Below are 18,385 nucleotides of genomic sequence, written 5' to 3'. Positions count from 1 at the left end.
TAGATACATATGGAATTCTATATGAAGTAGTTCATTTAATTTCTTCTGCAGTATTGCACTTTGGCGGCATTTATTGCCAATTGGAATCAATGTTATTAGTTGTGCGTTCCAACTTTTTGGTATTTGCTGTTACGTTAGATGATATGATGGGTCAATCATAAATTTTTGATTAATCGTCTGATACCTTTTTGCCAGTTATTTGATGAGTAAAGAAAACATTGGGAAAGCAAAATTTCACTATGGATGTAATACATATGTACAATCCTAGTTTTCACTACCTGTAAGACAGCTCATTTCACTCGATTGACTCCTAGTTTTCATTATCTTTGTGTCTTATTCTCTGCTATTTCTTACTCTATCATGTTCTGATGCCATCAAATAAGTGTTATAAACCAACATCTAACATGTGTTGTAGCTGAGAAGCTTCTTAACACATGATACTTAAGCCCATCAATTCAGGTGTATAACCTTCAGAGCCTCCTGTACAACCTCTCGAGCAGCACTATATTTTAAATGACACCAGGAATCCTCTCAACTGCCCTCCTCCAAACTGTTTTTGCTGAGAAGCTTGTCAATGAAGTTAACATGTGTCGTCAACATTCTTCGACAACAATATCGAACCAAACTTAGTGCATCAAGTGCAGCTTTTTCTTTGTAACCTGCTTGGAGAAGTTCATGATATTGGTCCCATTTGTTTCCGATTACCTTCCCACAAGTGAAGCATCGAACTGGAATGATCATCTTTCTTTGTAAACTGCTCATGTTACTGTTATGGATGTCGACCTTAAGGCAATTATTTCCCATGTCCTCTTGTTCTTGTTCAATCTCTCTTGCAGAAACCTCAGCAGTAGTGCTGCAATTATGTAGCTCGATTGACTCCAAAGTACAAATTTCTCCAAAATCTCTTGGAATTTCTTCCAGGAGTTTGCATTTCTTCAGACCAAGGCGTTTTAGATTAGGGAAGTTTCACTGTTAGCTTCCCAACGCTCAAGATTTAGGCTGCGAAGTAACAACAACTTCAGTCTTTCAAACTTGCATTCATCACTCAATCTCCATACCTCACCCCGGACTGCTTGATCTTTAAGTTTGAGCTCTTCAAGATTTGGCAATATGACAAGAGTTGATACATCTTCCCAAGGGAAGAAATACCACCCTGCTAAAGTCAACCGCTTAAGTGATCTTGGGAAAACAAACCTCTTGATGGAGGCCAGTGTATGAAACGAATGGCTGGTGCACTTCAAAGATTCGAGTTTTGTCAACCTAGACATATCAATGAGTTGACTGGTAACCAAGACTTGACTGGGATTTATCATTTGGCTGATGATCAGTCCCTTTAGATTGGGAATGGCAGAAAAGACTTCATTTGTACAACTGGTGGAACAAAGACCAGAAAGTTCCTCTAGATTTGGCATCCCTGTCACGAGTTGCTTATTTAGAGTACTTTCTCTTATAGGATTGGGTAAATAATTGGCTCCCCCTAGATGTATATGCCTCAAGTTCTTCATCATCCATATCTTCCCTGGTAAAGTTGTATGTCTATATTCATTCCCATGAATAATTAGAGTTTGCAAATGCTGAAGCTCTGAGATAGATGCAGGAAGATTGCCATCACATCTAACTGCAAGATATCTCAAATGAAATAGCTTTGTAATCACAAGTGGAAATGAACCAAACCTTTCATATTCATGGAGGATGGCCAATACCCTGAGAAGCTTGAAGCGGGAGAAAACTTCAAATGTTACAAAATGTGGTATTCCATGTGAATATGGAAGGAGCTCCACCCTATGACGAGGGGAGACGTAACGGTTTGCACAAGGTAGATCTAATTGAGTAAATACATAGAAGGATCTGGCAACAGAGGGTAATAGCTTGCAACAAACATCAGGTGAATTTGGGTTTGAAAACTGAAGCGACAAACATTATACTTTGGCGTTGGAAGAGTAGAGACTTGGTAAGTCCTCTTAACATGCATAAACTTTGTCGTGTCAGCTTCTATCAAACAGAACTCACGCAGTAGATCATGCACTCCACATGCTTTTATCTCACCATTGAATCTCCTTTTTCTAACCATTATCAAGTTCCTGCTGATAAGATCCTCCAAATAATCTACTGCCACTTCTTCCCAGCTTTTACCACTTCCAGACATCCTTATATAACCTTCTGCTATCCATAATTGGATCAATTTCGAAGTCTCAACCTGAAAATCCTCTAAGAAATCACCCATAGAAAGAAAGCAAGGTTTAAGGTGATTAGGCAAGTGGTGGTAACTCAAACCGAGAACTCCTAAGCATTTATTTGGATGACTAGCAATGATTTCACCTAATGTTTACATCCTTATATAACCTTCTGCTATCCATAATTGGATCAATTTCGAAGTCTCAACCTGAAAATCCTCTAAGAAATCACCCATAGAAAGAAAGCAAGGTTTAAGGTGATTAGGCAAGTGGTGGTAACTCAAACCGAGAACTCCTAAGCATTTATTTGGATGACTAGCAATGATTTCACCTAATGTTTGGAAAACACCCTTCCAACTTTCTAATGTCCTGGCCACTTTAGAGAGATGCCCCGCAATCACTAAAATTGTTAAGGGTAGTCCTTGGCATTTATCTACTATCTTCTTTCCAATTTCTTCCAACTCAGGAGGATGATCATGTTCTACTCCAAACACCTTATCACGAAGTAACTTCCAACTGTTATCTAAATTCAAAACTTTCATCTCATGAGGACTACTAGTATTTGCATATTTCGCTACCTCTGTTTCCCTAGTAGTCAATAAGATTCGACTCCTATTGTTGCAATCAGGAAATATTCTTCTTATGCTATCCCAAACATCCATACTCCAAATATCATCAACAACAACAAGGTATCTTCGACCCTTCAGGTTTTTCTGCACCAGATCGGCTAACTCATCGTTATTCTTATCATAATCTTCTCCGTTGGCAATATCTATTTGCTTTGAAACGCAATGTAAAGCATTTAACAACACATTTCTACTTCGAAATTCTTGAGATATTGTAACCCAAAAACGAATGTCAAAATGATACCTGATTGGGAGATGATCATGAGTTTTCCTAGCGAGTATTGTTTTGCCAATGCCACCCATGCCTGTTATAGTAACAATGTTTAGATCCGCATGTGATTCTTTCAATCTTTCAACTATGATCTCCAAGTCGTCATCAAGTCCCTGCACGATCGCATCTTCCAAATTTGGCAGCATTGCGTTACTTCTTGAAGACTTGTCAGCTTCATCATCAGCGTGATGAGTGCTTGTGACAAAACCAGAAATAATCTCTATCACTTCTTTCTTTGTTGTATCGATTTTTTCAACAACTGATAGCAAATTCCTGTCTAGAATTATACGTTCTAGTCCAAATGTCCCGCTTAAGCCTTTAATTATTTGACCAAACTTTAGTTCAACAACATCATCTGCATCATTAGCAGCAATTCTTATTTTTTCCTCCAAACATTTGATCTTTTCAGGGTGATCAGTCCTACTCTTGCCAACTTCTTCAAGAACATTTTGAAAATATAAAGCAGTAGCATGAACAGATTTGAGTGTTTTAGCAAGTCGACCTCGGATGAGCTTTGGGTTTCTCTCCTGAAGTTGCTCAAGAGTTTGAAGAAGAGAAATTACAGCACTGTAAGCTGCCATAATCAAGAACTCAAGAAATAGAACAATGTGGAAATGATAGGAAGAAGGAGATATCAAGACTTAGAATTTTGCTGAATATGTATTGTGTTGTAAACTTAGAGAGGAAGGAACGAAGAGATTTTGAAGGAGTGGATTTAATTCAAGCTATTAAAAATAGGCTTAATGGATATGCAACCCTTAAACTTGCCTCTTTTTTCCATTTTGGCTCATTAACTGAGTGTTATTCCTATTAAACCCCAGAACTTAACCTCAAGTGTGTTTGTCAAACGCAATGTGACTTACATAGCATATATAGTGAATTTAATTTTTTTTAACCTTGCGCGTGAATGCCAATCACAACCTATGTGGAAATTTCAACCAATTAAAACACCCTAACCATTTTAATTATACACATCAGATAGGAAGAAGTGTGCTACTGTGTTATACAAGTGAAGAGCCACTACTTGAACCAATCAAATAACAAAACTGGAAAAATAAGAAATCAAAATTGGAAACTAAAACTGAAAAATAAGAAACCAAAACTGAAAACCAAATCTGGAAAATAAAAACCCAAAACTGAAAAATAAAACTGGAGAATCAAAAACTGAAAAATAAGAAACTAAAACTGAAAACTAAAAAACCAGAACAAAACTTAATATGTAATGTGTATAATTAAAACATTTTTTTGTGCGAATTGCCCTTCAAAAGCACCAGTCTTTAAGTTTTGTCCCTTAAATTGGTGGTCTTTAAGTTTTGCCCTTCGCTAGAAGCCTCTTGGTTCCGAATTCGAACCCTCGCTTAGTCAAGTTTTTTTTTAAAAAAAATCGCAAAGCGTAAGTTGAGATTCGCAAGACAGAGTTTTGCAACCTCTGCCTCTAGGTAGAGTTTTGCATTCAAAACTCTGCCTAAGGCTTAACTTGCTATAAATTCTGCCTTGCGATTTTTTTTTTGGATTGAGCACGGGTTCGAACCCCAAACCTCATAGTATTAGGCGAAGGACAAATATTAAAGACCACCAATTTAATGGGCAAAAATTAAAGACCACCCCAAAATAAGGGCATTCTTGCGAATTTCACAAATTAAAATGGTGGGATGTTTTAATTGGTTAAATTTTCCACGTAGGATGCGATTGACATTCACGCGCGAGGCTAAAAAAAATGAAACTCACCATATATGTCATGTAAGTCGGATTGTGTTTGATAGACACACTTGAGACCAAGTTCAGGGTTTAATAAGAACAACACTTAGTTGAGGTGTCAAAATGAAAAAAAAAAAAAAGGGCAAGTTTTGGAATACCGAGGATTCCGTTGCATTTTGCACCCCTAACGTACATCCCGTTTTGTAATTTGCATCTTGTCCTATATTTTTTTTTATAGTTCACACCCTAACCTCTTTACTTCCTAGCAAAATAATGAAACCGCTCTCTTTTAAAAAAATTCTACGAGGGCAAAATTGGAATACAAATAAAAAATAAAAAAAGGCACAAAATAAAAAAGAGATCAATAAAAAAACGGAAAAGGGCCAAAAGTACCCCTGAACTTTGAGAAATGGTTTATTTATACCCTTCGTTATACTATTGGGTCAATTATGCCCCTACCGTTATACTATTGGGTCAATTATGCCCTTACCGTTATATTATGGTCCAAATTTACCTCTAATATAAACGGTTTGTCACGTGTCCTAATACTAGACGTTTTGCCCATCCCCCTCCACCCCCACCCAATAATTTTTTACCCCACCTAAATAAATCCAACCCGACCCGTTCTCCTTCAATTTACAAAGATAACTTGTTTCTTATTTCCATTTTGATATTGAGCAGTTTAGTTATTGCAGTACCTGTCTTTCCGCTTCTCAAGATATCTTTGCACTGATTCTTTCCTGCTTGCGTGGTCTTCCACTGCTTCTGCATAATTGATTTTGGAGGAATGGTGTGAAAAGAGAGTAAGAAAGAAATTTACGGAGATTAAATAAGATATTCGTGATTGCTTTGATTTCAACAAGTCATGTTAATCATCATATAAGCATTACGTACTTCAAGTCTTACATTAATTAAAGGCCATTAATCTATTATAATGCATCGACAAAGAAATTAATGGCAAATCCTTTGCTTATGTAAACTATCACAATGTTTCCATAGAAAATGGTCAGGTTATGTTGTGGGCTCCATGATTTTGTTAATGTGTCTATATATTCTCTGTACACTGAGTAGGAACGTGAGTAGTGTGAGGATGTGAGCTTAAAGTTTTGTCATCATTAGCTTTAAAGAGGGATGAAGAGGAAACACAAGTTATCTGGGTAAATTGAAGGAGAACGGGTGGGGTTGATTTATTTAGGTGGGTAAACAATTATTGGGTTGGTGGGTGGAGGGGGATGGGCAAAACGTCTAGGATTAGGACACATGTCAGACCGTTTAGATTAGGGGTAAATTTGGACCATAGTATAACGGTAAGGGCATAATTGACCCAATAGTATAATGGTAGGGGCATAATTGGCCCAATAGTATAACGAAGGATATAAATAAACCATTTCTCAAAGTTCAGGGGTAATTTTGGCCCTTTTCCGATAAAAAAATGCTGGTCTCCTTCTGGTTGGGAATTGACTCAACGACTTAACAAGTCTTTAACTTTATTAGATTTTACTGTGGGATTTTCTGTGAAACTGCTCAGAAATTTCAAGGAAACTACTCGAGTTCGAAATGTCGCTATAGCATAGAGCATATATACTGTAGCAAGATTGACCAATAGAAAACATAAACATTTGCATAATTTAGTAGAAATCTCTTTAAATATTTTAGCCTATTTGAAGAATCACTTTGCAGAAGAAGTATCACATTGTCTTTGGGTTGTTAAAACTTTTTTCTCCTTTCCTCTGTGTCAAGCTATTAGTCACAAAAGAAAGAATTAAAAAAAGTGGTTGGTTAAACTTAACAGATTTTTATTACTTGTACGATTGCTTTTAATGTCTAGGATTAAAATGATCACTTTTTTCATACAACTATTTCGGTTGTATGGTATATATGAAGAACTAAAATGGTCACTTTTTTCATACATTAAGTACTATTTTGGTTACGTATTACATATGAAGAACTAAAATAGTCCAACCTCCATACATTAAGGACCATTTTGATCATTTTCTCACGAGAACAAGCTGAAAATCGTAACATCGCCATAATAGTACACAATTGCAGCTTCGTTCCTTTGATATGGGTTCTTTCCCCATTAATATAGCGATATAGAATTTTGATTCATCACAATGTAATAATAATTCAAATACCAATATTATTAAATAGTAATTGTAAATATTGTAAAATACCAATATTATTAAATAGTAATTGTAAATATTGTTCCAAGTTTAAGCTTAAATCTTTTCTCCACTGGCCAGAGATAAAGCTAGGATACAGATAAAGTTCTTTTAATTGACACATTTTTGTGTGATCTTTACAAGATTTATTGTTGCCAAAAAGAAAGTTATTATTATTGAGGTAGTGCAATCTTCCTTGTTTCTAATTTTCTGGATTTTTACGAAGCATATCCTCCTTTCAATGTTGAGTAAACAGAATTCTGTATTCGATCGCATAGATACGTATGGATTTCTATTTGGAGTACTTTATTTAATTTCTTTTACAGTATTGGGCTTTGGTGGCATTTACTGCCAATTGAATCAATGTTATTAGATGTGAATTCTAACTTTTTGGTACTTTTTGTTTCGTCAGATGGTACGATGTGTCAATCATTTGCTTCGTTGGATGGAAAGCACTTCGAATTGTTGAAAAATGGTTAGGTATGCTCAGAACCAACAGTTCATTATCTAATTGATCTTCAGTTTATGGCTTTAATGTTCCTTCTTGCCAGTTATTTAATGAGTAAAGACAACATTGAAAAGGAAAATTTTCTATAGCAACACTATGGATCTAATACAGTATGTACAATCTTAGTATCCACTACCCAATACATTATCTTTGGTCATATTCTTTACTATTTCTTACTCTTATCATATTCTAATGCCATCAAATAAGTGATATAAAACCATTACCATCATTTTCTTCAATCCTCTCACTCCTAGAGTTCATAAGAAGTGGTAAAACATCATGTTCTGTTTCACTTTTCTTTTCTCCAGATGTAGGTGAACTGTTGTTACATTGGATCAAGATCTGCAGAACCTCTTTCATTGTAGGCCTTGATGAAGGCAATGTGCTGGTGCAAAAGATTCCGAGCTTTAACACAGTGCAGATTTCATCAAAGTATCGCGTTTCTTTGATGTCCTCGTCCAATAAATCGGCTATAGGGTGTCCTTTTTGAATTTGGCGCCATGCCCAGTCTGCAAGACATGAATCTTCATCTCCAAGATTAGCTTCTTTTCCAGTCACCAGTTCCAAAAGGACGACTCCAAAGCTATACACATCAACTTTCTCTGTCACTCTAGTTTTTCGCGCATACTCTGGAAATACCAACATGAAAGAATCAACATGTATTAGCAATGCTCGTATAAGTTATGCGAGATTCGGTGTACTAAGGGGTGGTTTGGTTGCTGGTTTGGAAGAGAGTCATTCATGTATCAAAACGAGCATAACTAGTACCATGTTTGGTTACCGGCTTACAATCCCGCATAAATAATACATGTACAAGTTATGAAGGATTCTATGTATTATTTTATACAGGATAGAAAATGAAATAACTAATACATGAATAACTAAACCCTGCATATACTAATACCTGCATAACTCTAACCAACAACCAAACGACCTGAGTACATGTATTAGCACTACGTGTATAAGAGTAACTAAAGGAAAAAGGCCCTTAAAGTGGCATAGTAACATCTACATTATTAGTTATTGCATACACAACCCTGCATTATAATCCATGCATAACTAGTACTGAACTAAACAACCCCTTGATATGTTATTGAATTGTGTTTTGGAGGAAGGGGAGAAAAATAGGGTTAGAGATCAACCCAACTTTTTAACTCTACAATGAGGCTATAGATAAGTCGATGGTCTTATACCTGGTGCAATGTACCCAAAAGAGCCAGCTACTGCAGTCACTGTATTATCTCCAGGCTTGAGTAGCATCCTGGCTAGGCCAAAATCTGCAATTTTTGCATTGAACTGAGTATCCAGTAAGACGTTGCTCGACTTCACATCGCGATGAATAATAGGCGGTGAGCAGTCGTGGTGCATGTAGCAAAGACCCTGAGCAGCTGCTATTGCAATTTGCAGCCTCTTAGGCCATTCCAAGACCAAATATGGTGCGGAACCCGAGGCACTATTCAACCTCTTCTTCGAATGAAGCCATATATCTAAGCTCCTATTCTCCATATACTCATAAACAAGAAGCTTTGACTCTTCACTGAAGATGCAGCATAACAGTTTCACTATATTTGAGTGTCGAATCGTGCCTAGTATCTGAACTTCTGCAAGATACTCTTTCTCATGCTTGTGATCCAGCCTTTCGTTTCTCCAAATACTCTTAACAGCAACGTAGTTTCCTGATCGGCTTAAGGGCACGAGGTACACCTGTCCGGATCCTCCAGTTCCGATTATGTTGTTTTCCGTCAGATTTGGCAAAATGTCTGATTCTGTGAAGTCTAACTTGTGGAATGATGTTTGCTTCCATGTTGGAACCAATTCTTGCTTTCTTTTTCTGTGTCTTCTCAACACAAACAGACTATATAAAACCGCCACGAGGAAAGTAACTCCTGCTAAACTAGCAAGAGCTGCAACAAGTTTAACCGTCAATTTGTCTGACCTAGTTTCCCCCTTGCAATTACTTCCACAAAGTCCAGGATTATTCAAGAAGCTCGTGGCAAAACCTGTCTCTAACTGACTTGGGATTTTACCGGACAGGCGATTAGATGACAGGTTAAATGAAGTTGGCCTTAAGTTACCTAATTCACTTGGAATTTCACCTGAAAATTGATTACTTGACAAGTCCAAATCAATGAGATTTGGTAAAAGGCCAAGTGAAGAAGGGATTTGGCCTGAAAGCTGGTTTTTCCTGCAATTTAAAGTTACAAGAGACTTCCATGACGATATATTCGAAGGAAATTTTCCAGAAAAATGATTACCATCAAGAAAAAGTATGGTTAATTCTGGAAGAACAGTTAACTCTTGAGGGATTTGACCACTTAAGAGATTATTACTGGCTCTAAACACACTTAGACTGTACCAAGTGCTCATTCCAGTTGGTAATTCGCCCGAAAACTTGTTCTTGCTAATATCAACTAGGGATAAATTTGATGCAACTCTATGTGGAAGCTGACCAGTGAAAAAGTTATCATGTATCAACAAGGTTGATAATTTCTCTGCTGTCCATAATCCATTAGGGATCTCACCAGAAATACGGTTATTTTCGACTCGAATGGACTTCAGAGTGGAACAATTTCCAAGTGAAGCTGGCAGTTCACCTGTAAGTAGGGGTGACAAAATTAGCTCATGAATATATATGGCCAGCTGCCAACCCATTACAGCCATCTAATAATTAAGCTGATAAATAGCCTAGATTGGGCTTATATATAACCTAAATTAACGTAACTTTAACAAAATATTTTCAAAAAAGACGTTTTTCTTATTGGATACTCCTGTTATGTATCAACCATAATAAAGAAAAAATTAGGTTTATTAGGTACTCCCTCCATCGGTGTTTGACTTAGCACATCCTTTAAGAAGCAACAAATAAAATGTTCGGAAATGAATAGTACTTGATAATAATAAGGTAAAATAGGTATAAAATATTAAGTTATCTTTCGGTTTCCCAAATCGGACATCTATTTTCAGTACAGTGGACAAGTTAAAGTAGACAGAACAAAAAAGGAAACTAAAACTTATTAAGAACTAGGCAGGTTGTGCTATGACCCATTTTTTAGCCCATTTCAACTGATGTAACTGTGGGCTTTTTTTGCGTGGATTGCCCTTCAAGGGCACCGGTTTTTAATTTGTCTTTCACCTAATATCCCGAGGTTCTTGGTTCGAATCCCGGCTCAGTCAAAAAAACAAAAAAAATTCGCAAGGCAGAGTTTCATAGGAATATTTGGCCTATTCGGACAAAAGTTATGCCGTAAGGTAGAGGTTTGCAAAATTTCAGTTGAGTAAAAATATTGAGGTAGAGGTTTGCCTTTGAGCAAAACTCTGCCTTAAGGGAGAGTTTGCCTTATACAAGTCAAAAGTCAAACTCTGCTTTGTGATTTTTTTTTAAATTTACTGAGCGAGGTTCGAACCCAAAACCCAGGAGTTTTAGGCGAAAAGCAAAAATTAAAGACCAGCAATTTGAGGGGCAAATATTAAAGACCACCCTCGATTAAGGACAATCGTGCAAATTCCCACTTTTGGGTGGTCAATAACAGCATATTTATTAACTCAACTCATTTTGACTCACCAAATTCGGCTCAACCCGCCTATTTGACACCCTTACCTGTAAGTTTGTTGCCAAAAGCCATCATCTTCGATAAGGCCTTGTTATTGCAAATACCTTCAGGTAACTTTCCAACAAGTTGGTTTTGTGAAACCTGGAAATCTTCAAGCTTAGAAAATAGACCAAAATCAGGCGGAATTTCACCAGATAACCTGTTCCCAAATAGCTTAACAGTTACCAAAGATGGTAACTTCCCTATACTCAATGGTATTTCTTCTGATAATTGGTTGGAAAACAAAGACAATCCAGTCAACTTTGTCAACTTACCAAAATCTTCTGGTATATTCCCAGTCAAACTGTTGTTACACAAATCAACAACATCTAAATTCAATGAATTAACTGCCTGAGGAATAATTCCTGATAATCTGTTTGTGTATAGATAAACTATACTCAAATTCTTCAACTGAAATAAACCATCCGGAATTTTACCACTCAATCCATTTGTGGACAAGTCTAAAAATTCAAGACTTGTCATGTTACCAATATTTTCAGGGATATTTCCAACCAAATTTGCTTCTGTCATCCAAAACTTCCTTAATTTCTTCAACTGTGTGAATCTTGATGGAATTGGTTGTGGAGCAAATTTATTGAAGCTCAACACAAGTGATTCAAGATTCAATAAATTGCCTATTTCTTCAGGGAAAGAACCATCAAAGTGATTTGCGGTTAGCTCGAGTACTTTGAGCTGACTTAATCCACCAATCCCTTTAGGTATATCACCATTGAAGTTGTTGGCAGTTAAGTTTAAGTACTGAAGATTAACCGAAAGGCGGTTAATGTCCTCAGGAAGCGTGCCATCCATGTAGTTATAAGAAAGGTCTAAGAATTCAAGATTTGAACAGTTGTAAATATTAGGAAAGTGTCCAGGGATGGAATTCTGGTTCAAATCAAGAGAGGTGAGATTCTTAAGATCACAAATGAATTGTGGGATTGGTTTAGTGATATTTCCATAAGCAAGTTGAATCCTTGTGACTGAATTTTGGGTACAAATAATTCCAGGCCAAGAACAATGGTCTGATGATGAAGTCCATTTTGTGACGTTAGGTGAAGTAGACCAATGTTGTTTTAATTTGAGTAAAATGGTGTTTTCTTGATTGGAATTTGGCAGAGAATTTACCTGGGAGATTAAGAAGAGGAAAGTGAGAATCGAAATTAAGATATTGGGAGTTCGAAAAGTATTTTTTTGGCCATTTTGTGATATTTTAGTTTCTATGGGTATTGGTGATGATGGTGGCATTTAGCAAAGTTTTTCAAGAATTGAGAAGATAAGTGTGCACACTGGTATATGGTTGTGGCCTGTGGGATAAATGTGAATACTCCTGGTCAACTTTGCTTTACTTTACTTCACTAGTACTAATTATTATTCTAACTATTTAGAAGCACGAGTTGGGGCCATTTTGGTCGTCTGCTTCTTGCTTCGTCGTCAACAAACTAAAAAAAAAAAAAGTGTGGGCCCTAACTAAATCAAGCAATATTAAAAAAATAAATTTCATATTAAAAAAAACAAATAATGTAAAAAAAAAATGCATCTCATATTAAAAAAATAAACAATATTTATGTTTCAAAGTATCTCATTAAATCAATAATGATGGATTCATTGCCACATGCGTATCAATCCATTAGTGGGAGCAAATAAAATTATTGTACAGCAACATACTTAAAATACTTATATATTAAAATAAGATAGAATTAATTACTTTCATAAATGTGAAAAGAGATTAATGTCATAAAAGAAAAAATAATATTAAATAGAGATCAAATAATTAATAAGGTAAATTAGTGAAATTATAATTCTAATTGATGTTTCCTTAAAAAACTATGCAAAAGAAAACATGACAAGTAAAATGAGTTAAACCAAAAATATTTACCAAAAATTAAAAAATAGTAGTTCTTCATTTAAATAGAAAATTAATTTTCTACTTTGTTTCATTTTAAACATGTAAAATTAATATAATAATTTGAATTAAAATTATCCAAATCAAAATTTGATAAAAAATAATAGGTATTGTTTAGGCCCAATCTACATACATTAATAATAGAATATTTTACACTTTTAAATTAATCGAATTAAAATTCAAAGTATCAACGGTTTCCTTTTGAATAAGTCTGTTAGTAAATTTTTGTCAACTTTGTATTCGTAGCAAACACTAATTTAATAAAGTTTTGGATACGAAGCACAAACTATAATGTTATATTAATCGTGTTTTGAACAATATATATATATATATATATATATATATATATATATATACTTTACTACTATATAGAAGAGCCAGTTTATAAGCAAGATCGTCGTCCGTCCTTTGGTTCCATTTTTTTATTTAAGGGCAAAAAAATCCTTTGTGGTCCCACCCACTTTTTTATTTAAGGCCAAAAAAATGACATTTTATACTTTATATTACCAACTCTTTTAAAAAGTAGATAGAAATACTTTATTATATTTCTATTTTTCTACTATATACAAGCATCGGTTTACCCATGCTTTGTCGTCAGTCACTCTTAAAAAAAAATGCTTCTATAAAAAAAGTGCTTCTATATAGTTAAAAAAAAAAAAAGGAATCCCACCCTCTCCAAACTCATTAAAAAAAAGATTGATCCCGCCCTCTCCAAACTCATAAAAAAAGTGGATCCCATATTAAAAAAAAAAATAATGTCAAAAAAAAAATACGTGCACCCCATATATTAAAAAATCAAACAATATTCATGTAATTCCCAAAGCATCCCCATCAAGTCAATAATAGTGGATTCATTGTTACATGCATATTAACCCATTAGTGGGAGCAAATGAAATTATTGCACAGCAAAAAACATGGACCCCATATTATTGTTTTTCTTCAAAAAGTTTAGTAGGCAAATACATACAATTTTCTTTCTTTTCTTATATTAGCCTGAGATCTAATCAAGATATATAATTGTTATATTTGCTATTCCGCCATGTCATTTATTTGTTATGATTACTAAAATAAATATACTTAAAATATTTATATTTTAAAATAAGATAGAATTTAATTACTTTTTCATTTTTATTCTTACTCTAATAAATGTGAAAAGAGATTAATATCAAATGGAGATCAAATAATGAATAAGGTAAATTAGTCAAACTATAATTCTAATTCACGTTTCCTTAAAAAACCATGCAAAAAACAGCATGACAAATAAAATAAACTAAACCGAGAATATTTACCAAAAATAAAAAAAATAGCATTTCTTCGTTTAAATAGAAAATCAATTTCTACTTTGTTTCGTTTCAAACATGTAAAATTAATTTAATAATTTGAATTAGAATTATCCAAATCAAATTTTGATAAAAAATAATAAGTATTTTACATTAATCAAATTAAAATTGAAAGTATCAATTGATGCTTAAATATTGTTATTGTTTTATCTCAAAGAGAAGAAAATAATTTTCTTTTAAACAATTCTTCTCTTTTAAAAAGTATTAATAAATTTTCGTAGCAAACATGAATATAATAACGTTTTAGATACGGAGCACAAAACCCATGCTTCGTGTGTGTATATATATATAATCACTATCTAAATACAACTACAACTACATAGATATATTATAATCTAAAGTGTTGGGCCCGTGCGCAGCACGGGCATAGACTATCTAGTATATATAGAAGCATGAGTTTTTCTATATAGTGGTCGTCAGTGCTTCGTCGTCAACAGCACAAACAAAACAAAATAAAAAAAAGTGTGAACCCCACCTAAACATCAATCAATATTAAAAAAAAGTGTGGATCCCAACTAAATCAAGCAATATTACAACACGAACAAAAAAAAAAAGTGTGGACCCCACCTAAATATCAACCAATATTAAAAAAAAAGTGTGGACCCTAACTAAATAAAGCAATATTAAAAAATGAATCTCACATTAAAAAAATAAATAATGTCAACAAAAAAGTGCATACTTTGTATTCGTAGTAAACACTAATATACTAACGTTTTATATACGGAGTACAAACTATTATGTTATATTAATCGTGTTTTGAACATAATATGTATATATATATATATAGTGCAAATTAATAATGTCCAAAAAAAAAAAAAAAAGTGCACTCCATATTAAAAAATCAAACAATATTCATGTAATTTATAAAGTATTTCATTAAGTCAATAACGATGGATTCATTGCCACATGCGTATCAATCCATTAGTGGGAGCAAATGAAATTACTTTTCTTCAAAAAGTTAAGTATTCAAATCATACAGTTTTTTTTTTATTTTTTATATTAGCCTGAGATCTAATCTAGATATTAAATTATTGTATTTACTATTCCGCCTGTTGCACCTTATTTTTACCAAGGCTAAACAAAGCACAACTTATGGAGCTCTGAAATAGTTAATTATGTACATAGTCGCCACCTAGCATTTAAGGTATACTAGGGTACCTATAAATTATTGATATATGCAGCTTAACATAGTTTACGAAAATAAGTGAGATTCTAGGTAAGAGTTCACAAATGTGGTTCCCGGCTGGACCAATTTAACTATATGAGGGATGTGTAAAAAGGCTTGATTATTATTTACAAAAATTAATAGAATTTAGACTAAAGAATAATTAATATGACTATTCACATAAATAATCATGCAATATGTATTTTATACATATGTGATATAATAATTATTTAAAAAAAAAAGTTATGTGCAACTTAGAAGGTTGGATATGTGAAAAGGGTATAAGGAATGAACATGAAATTATTTTGCACTCAAGGTGAATTAACTAATTTAACTAGCTAAGTATGTACGCCTAATCAATTAATTATGAGAGTACATTCTAAAGCCTAAATATTGAGGCAAATCACCCTATTTATTTACTTAAGTGTGCTAAGCTATTGAATTAAAACTCTAGCGAAACATGATAACTATAAGAATAGCTACGAAAATAATAACTGCCTAATATTGATTTGTCTGAAACACATAAAATTTAAATCACCTAAGCAGATCATAAATAAATACCATCAACCTGCACCCTAAAAAGTAAAGTTTCCCTATATTTTATGCTTGTATAATTTAATAATGTAAAAATATATATATATATATATATATATAAACAGAGAATTTAAGAAGCTATTTGAACTTCTTTTGAGTGTCATCTTCAAAAAGTAACTCCGGATACCTTCATGAGACTTAATAAAAATGTTAGTAAGAAAATAAATAACTATCAGATGAATTAAAGAAATAATGAATAAACTTAAAATAAAAAACTCGTCTTTGTACATGGAAGGCCTTGATACATGGAAGGCCTTGAAAATCGACGGAAATTTCTTCATCGGCCACTTGGAATAGTATTTTCCCAAAGCAGTTTAGTTAAACAATAAAAGGGAGAAAGTGTCCACAACAATTTTAGGCAATATATCATAGCTGAGAAAGGTTTAAGCACAATGCGGATAGCAGCAGGAGTGGGGCACAAAAACCAACATTATTTAATATAAAAGATCATGTGAAGTAGTGCAAAGAGTAAAAAAAAAATGTGCAAACAGTAGCAAGCGAAGTGGTTAGCAGTACTTTTCCCTAAAAATATGGGGAATCTGCCAGCCTCAAGACCACAACAACTACTCTTACCAAGAATGCAAAACTTTGAGGGAGTATTTTCTTATCAAGCACAGCATAAAACATATCAAGATATGGCAACAAAATTGGCCAAAGGTGCGGTAGAAATATAGCACCAGTGAACCAAAACATGCTAATAACTCTAAATGAAATAGTAGCTCAAGTTAGCAATAGGATATAACAAACATTGGACAGCAGCTAATTTTTAAGACAGTAAGATAGCAGCTAATTTTTCCAAAACAGTTAAGGCAACACAAAATTATTGAAGACAATAATAAACATAGCAATGGTTGAATGTAACAACAGCTGTGATGGCAAACGTAGTAAGAAAAAAAAAAGGGCAGCCATGGTCGTCGGAGAAAACCCATTCGCCGGAGCTCGAAGACTTCGACCATATCTAAAAAAAAAAAAAACATACATGCACAAAAAAAAAAAAAAAAATTGTTAGTAAGGGGAGGAAGATAGCAGCGGTATGGTCGTGGTGGTGCAGGGGAAGCCGTGAGCTGTACAGTGATGGTGGCATGGAGTTCTTGGTGGTGGTTCGTGGAGGTGGGTGTGACGGAGGTACAGTGGTGTTACGATGGTGGTGTTGATGGAGAGAAAGGAAGACGAAGTGGGGCAGCGGGGGTGGTTTGGAGCGTCGCCTGGTGGTGGAGGTGAAGTCCACTGCCGGCGGCGGTGTAGGTGGTGGTCGGCGGTTTTGGAGAGAAGTGGAGGGAGACAAAAATGTTTAGAGAGAGGGAAAAAAATCTGATGTGTGTGTTGTGTGTGTATGTGTATGTGTGTATGTGTAGAAGATTAAATCAACCCCCTTTTCCTTGTAATGTGAACAAACCCTCCTTTTTGCCCAAAAAATAATGAAGTCATACCTCTTTGTCCCCAACTCATCACCTCAAAATGTCTAACTTTTTTTAAAAAAGTGACGAGACCTTGACTTGATCGAATTTACTCTGTGTTTAAAAATTAATTGCTCTGATTTTCTCTGCACTGTCAGGCTGCACTAAAATATAATTAATTAATACATATATAAATAATAACGTAAGTATAAAATATAAATATTAAGGTGCAAGATATGAAAATGTATTGCTATAAAATTAAGAAACAATTATTAATTACACGAAAATGGTAGTATTACGCTATACATATGCAAAATAATGATTTCTGGAAAATGACAATAAATTGATAAAATTCCTAAAATAAGGATAATCATCAATAAATTATATAAAAAAAATGCAAAAAAATGTGTAAAAAATGTATTTCGTGCTCTTTAACGAATCAGGGTCCCCCAAAACGTTAATTTTAAGCACGTCGAGCCAAAATTAGGTGTCAACACCGCCATGTCATTTATTTGTTATGTTCACTAAAATAAATATACTTAAAATATTTATATTTTAAAATAAGATAGAATTTAATTACTTTTTTATTTTTATTCTTACTCTAATAAATGTGAAAAGAGATTAATGTCATAAAAAAAAAATATCAAATGGAGATCAAATAATGAATAAGGTAAATTAGTCAAATTATAATTCTAATCGACGTTTTCTTAAAAAAAACTATGCAAAAGACAACATGACAAGTAAAATGAGCTAAACCAAGAATATTTACCAAAAATTAAAAAATAGCATTTCTTCGTTTAAATAGAAAATCAATTTCTACTTTGTTTCGTTTTAAACATATAAAATTAATTTAATAATTTTGAATTAAAATTATCCAAATTAAAATTTGACAAAAAATAATAAGTATTTTGCACCTTTAAATTAATCGAATTAAAATTGAAAGTATCAATTGATGCT

The 18,385-nt window shown here is 33.9% G+C and overlaps 1 protein-coding gene and 1 pseudogene across 1 annotated transcript; both read right to left on the bottom strand.

Moving 5' to 3' along the window:
* Positions 1-84: 84 nt before the first annotated feature.
* On the bottom strand, positions 85-4,457 carry LOC132636836 (putative late blight resistance protein homolog R1A-3; annotated as a pseudogene).
* Positions 4,458-7,505: 3,048 nt separating this feature from the next.
* On the bottom strand, positions 7,506-12,444 carry LOC132636834 (receptor-like protein kinase 5). Its single transcript, XM_060353873.1, has 3 exons — positions 11,038-12,444; positions 8,633-10,033; positions 7,506-8,068 (listed from the first exon to the last, which is right to left on the bottom strand). Exons 1-3 carry the CDS (start codon positions 12,272-12,274, stop codon positions 7,638-7,640), a joined length of 3,069 nt encoding a protein of 1,022 aa, XP_060209856.1. The 5' UTR covers positions 12,275-12,444; the 3' UTR covers positions 7,506-7,637.
* Positions 12,445-18,385: the final 5,941 nt, after the last annotated feature.

This window comes from Lycium barbarum, chromosome 4 (genome assembly GCF_019175385.1).
Source record: "Lycium barbarum isolate Lr01 chromosome 4, ASM1917538v2, whole genome shotgun sequence".
NCBI lineage: Eukaryota > Viridiplantae > Streptophyta > Magnoliopsida > Solanales > Solanaceae > Lycium > Lycium barbarum.
This window is presented reverse-complemented; position numbering and strand designations above follow the sequence as displayed.

What these genes read in the sequence shown, in the direction of transcription:
- LOC132636834 (XM_060353873.1), bottom strand. Translation starts at nt 12,274, where the DNA reads ATGCCACCATCATCACCAATACCCATAGAAACTAAAATATCACAAAAT. An exon ending in TTTTGGCAACAAACTTACAG is followed by an intron (nt 10,034 to 11,037) that starts GTAAGGGTGTCA and finishes CCCTACTTACAG; the next exon opens with GTGAACTGCCAGCTTCACTT. An exon ending in TTTTGGGTACATTGCACCAG is followed by an intron (nt 8,069 to 8,632) that starts GTATAAGACCAT and finishes TGGTATTTCCAG; the next exon opens with AGTATGCGCGAAAAACTAGA.